The 3224-nt window shown below is 51.1% G+C and overlaps 1 protein-coding gene across 1 annotated transcript; it reads right to left on the bottom strand.

Annotated features, from left to right (window-relative positions):
* Positions 1-495: 495 nt before the first annotated feature.
* On the bottom strand, positions 496-1531 carry LOC123067076 (agamous-like MADS-box protein AGL28). The gene has a single exon (XM_044490025.1). The coding sequence runs from the start codon at positions 1507-1509 to the stop codon at positions 496-498; it is 1014 nt and encodes a 337-aa protein (XP_044345960.1). The 5' UTR covers positions 1510-1531.
* Positions 1532-3224: the final 1693 nt, after the last annotated feature.

Genomic DNA, 3224 nt, shown 5'->3' with positions numbered 1-3224 from the left:
TTTTTATTTGCATATACATATGTCATATGGATGTACCTCCTCTGACGTGACTTGTTTGTACCAAATATAGTCGTATGTAATTTTTGAATCTTTTAAATCTCAGCCATTAAAAATTCTGTTAAACGGTGTCAAAATTGTAGATTATGTGAGTGCATGTGATGGCTCGTTTGTCCCTTATTTTAGTAATAGTATACACAGTAATTAATAGATAGATGTATCCAGCACAGGTCGACCTTTGTATTTCATTCATATTGGTGCAATACAGATTACAACCCATTAATGCATGATAAGGAAAGGAAATGGCCAAATAAAAATATTGACGAAATATTTAATTTCGTCCAGATCCAGGGTAGATGCAGAGCATGTACCAAAGATTGACGCGACGACTTCATTTCAAATCAAAAAAAAAATAGATTAACGCGAAGACTTAAGTAGAAGATGCATATGTAAACTAGGCATACGAAACTAGTGTCCATATGCACTGGACTCGGGCTCTCAGTACGGGAAGCCGGCGTGGGTTTGATGGAGCCCCTGCTGCACCGTCTCCATCCTGGCAGTGAACTCCGGACGCGGCAGCATCACATCAAGCCATTGATCTATCTCCTTGTCTAGCCCTGCGTCGAACCCCGGCGGCTTAGGCATCGTCATCTGCATCTGCTCCGTATCTATCCCGGCGGCCAACCCCGGCGGCGGAGGCATCTCCTGCACATCCATCCGGGCGGCGACCACCTGAGACGGAGGCAGCGGCGCCATCACCATCTGCTGCATATCCATCGCGGCCTCGAACCCCTGCTCCTGTGGCGGAGGCGCCAGAAACTGCAACTCCATCCCGTCGTTGGCGGTGCCGCTGCTGCTACCGTACTCGAAGGTGCTGCCACCGAAGATCCGGGGCGGCGGCGGCGGGGCCACCTCCGCCATGCGGCTCATGTGGGCGTGCATCGCCTCGAGCAGAACCTGGTTGGCGCGATCGGAGACGGCGTCCTTCATCTGCATCAGCGCGGCGAAGAAGGCCGCCATGTCCTCGTCTCCCATGTCGCGCGCCTTGGGGTCGAACCAAGCCGCTATCTGGTCCCCCGCAGAGCGCTCTTTCGCCATGGCCTTGTCCGTGCGCTTGGTCCGCTTCTTCAACTCGGCCAGCTCCGTGCGCAGCTCGTCGAACTCCTGCTGCAGCTTCTCGAGCTTCTCGTCTTCGCCGGCAGCGCCCTCCCCCGCGAGCAAGCGGTCGTCGGCAGCGCCCTCCTCCCTCGCGCCAGCCCCCGCAGCCTCCCCCGCCAGGAAGCGTTCCACGACGGAGTCGACGGAGGGGTGGCCGAAGGAGAAGGCCCTGCCGCGGGGAGAGAAGGCGAGGGCGGCCACCTGGGCGCCGGTCAGGACCGCCAGATCCGTGGCCTTGCTGAAGAACCCCTGGCGGCGCTTGGAGTAGCAGACGAACCGGGCATCCTCCTGCTCGATCCGGCGGATGACGATCTTCTTCCGGCCGCTGCCACCTCTCCGGTTGGGCGCCGCCATTGCTCGCTTGTTCGGTGGCTAGCAAAGCGTCCGGAGAGGAATCCCTTCTTCGCTGGGCTACGTACATTAAAACTGGTGATTGGCAATGAGATACGATTGGGTATGCGCTGAGCTGTATACATTAAACTCACGCGTCAAAGGATAACTACGTACACCCTATTATTTAGAAACTATTCCTTCGCACCCACCAACGACCTTGCACGACAACAAATCACAGTAAACCATGCAACATACCGCGTCCTCCAAGCCCGACAGTTCGGTCCACCAACAAATCGGTTTGGTTCGGTTCTGTTCGGTTATAACCCAAGTCACCTAATACTTTTGGGGGAGGAAGAAATCGAGAGTCAAAAGCTTGGGCAAGTAAAGTAAATACGAGCTGATGACCAAATCAACCGTAAGATGCATACCGCACAATGGTTCTGGCCGGAGGAATTAATGGTAAGAGGAAATGACAGACGCGTCGTCGTCCTCGGAGCTCCTGTCCCGCGAAAGAGCAGCGGTGCTCGTGAGCAGACCAACGCAAAAGAGCGATGAGCACACCAGAGCCATGGGTGCCGCTGGCCGCCAACGCTCAGTTTGCGTGAGTTGAGAAAAAAGGAGGCCGCGGTGCTAGCTGTGCAATTGAGCGAGAATTGTTGTTCGAGTTCCAAAGGTAGACTAACTCCGATCAGTCCATCTCTCTTATCACATGTGAGTATCCACAAAAGCTGTGTGGGCAAAACACCGCCCCTTATCGAAGAGCCAAAACTTCAGCAATGAATGGGTCTAAGACTCCCCAAGCCCCGAGGAACGCCGGATGAGACCGGGCTACACCTCCCGCTCCTACTTTCATGCAAACAAACTTTTCTGTATGAGTTGGACGTACGAGCCAAATTTTGAGATGGTGCGTCCAATGAACATTTTTTTTAATCAATTGGACGTACGAGCCAAGTTTTTTTTTTGTTTTGAGGGGAGGGGACGTATGAGCCAAGCTTTGAGATGGTGCGTCCAATGAACCTTTTTTCCTTTTCACAAAAAAACTCATGGATCGTCGATCGCGTTTTGACTTGGATCCAAAACAAATCCTATGTGAGTTGTTTTGGAACTCTTTTCCTTTCTTTTTTATGGTGATCGAGACTTGAATTTGTTTTTTTTTAACCCAAGCAGGATACCGTGGCCTCACCATTGTCCCACCGACGTCTTCATCCAGCCAAATCTAATTCGGATTGCTCTACTGGGTCAAAAAACAAGGGATCGGCATGTTGTATGTATCCTTCGCCCTTATTTTAAGTTCAGGGAGCAGGGATAACATTTCATGCACCCATTTAATCGCCTGCACCGGATCATACCCATCACGATCACCGATTGCGACAAGACCAAAGAGTAAACTGTATAATTAATAAATGGGGATGATCTTGCATCTATCACCATCTGAAAACATCTTATCCAGCAAGATATCGATGGATCTAGCCTCGGTAAATGAAGATCAAACCGATCCTTAACATCAGTCCAGAACTTGTTTGCGTGAATGCAGCGGATGAGCGCCATTAGTCTTTGTGCGTGTGTGCACGTGTAGACGTATTAATTATTAAATTAATTCTACTTGGTACATACTGGTCAATCAATAAGGGCCGTCGGATCGGCCCAAGGGAGGCGGGATCGGAGAGCAATCCGTGGGATGGGGTGATTGACCAATCGCAAGCAAGCAGCAAAACTATCAATTCTTTTCTTTTCAT

This window comes from Triticum aestivum, chromosome 3B (genome assembly GCF_018294505.1).
Source record: "Triticum aestivum cultivar Chinese Spring chromosome 3B, IWGSC CS RefSeq v2.1, whole genome shotgun sequence".
In the NCBI taxonomy this organism is placed as follows: Eukaryota; Viridiplantae; Streptophyta; class Magnoliopsida; order Poales; family Poaceae; genus Triticum; species Triticum aestivum.
Note: the sequence above shows the minus strand (reverse complement) of the source record. Positions and strands in the feature narration are given on the sequence as shown.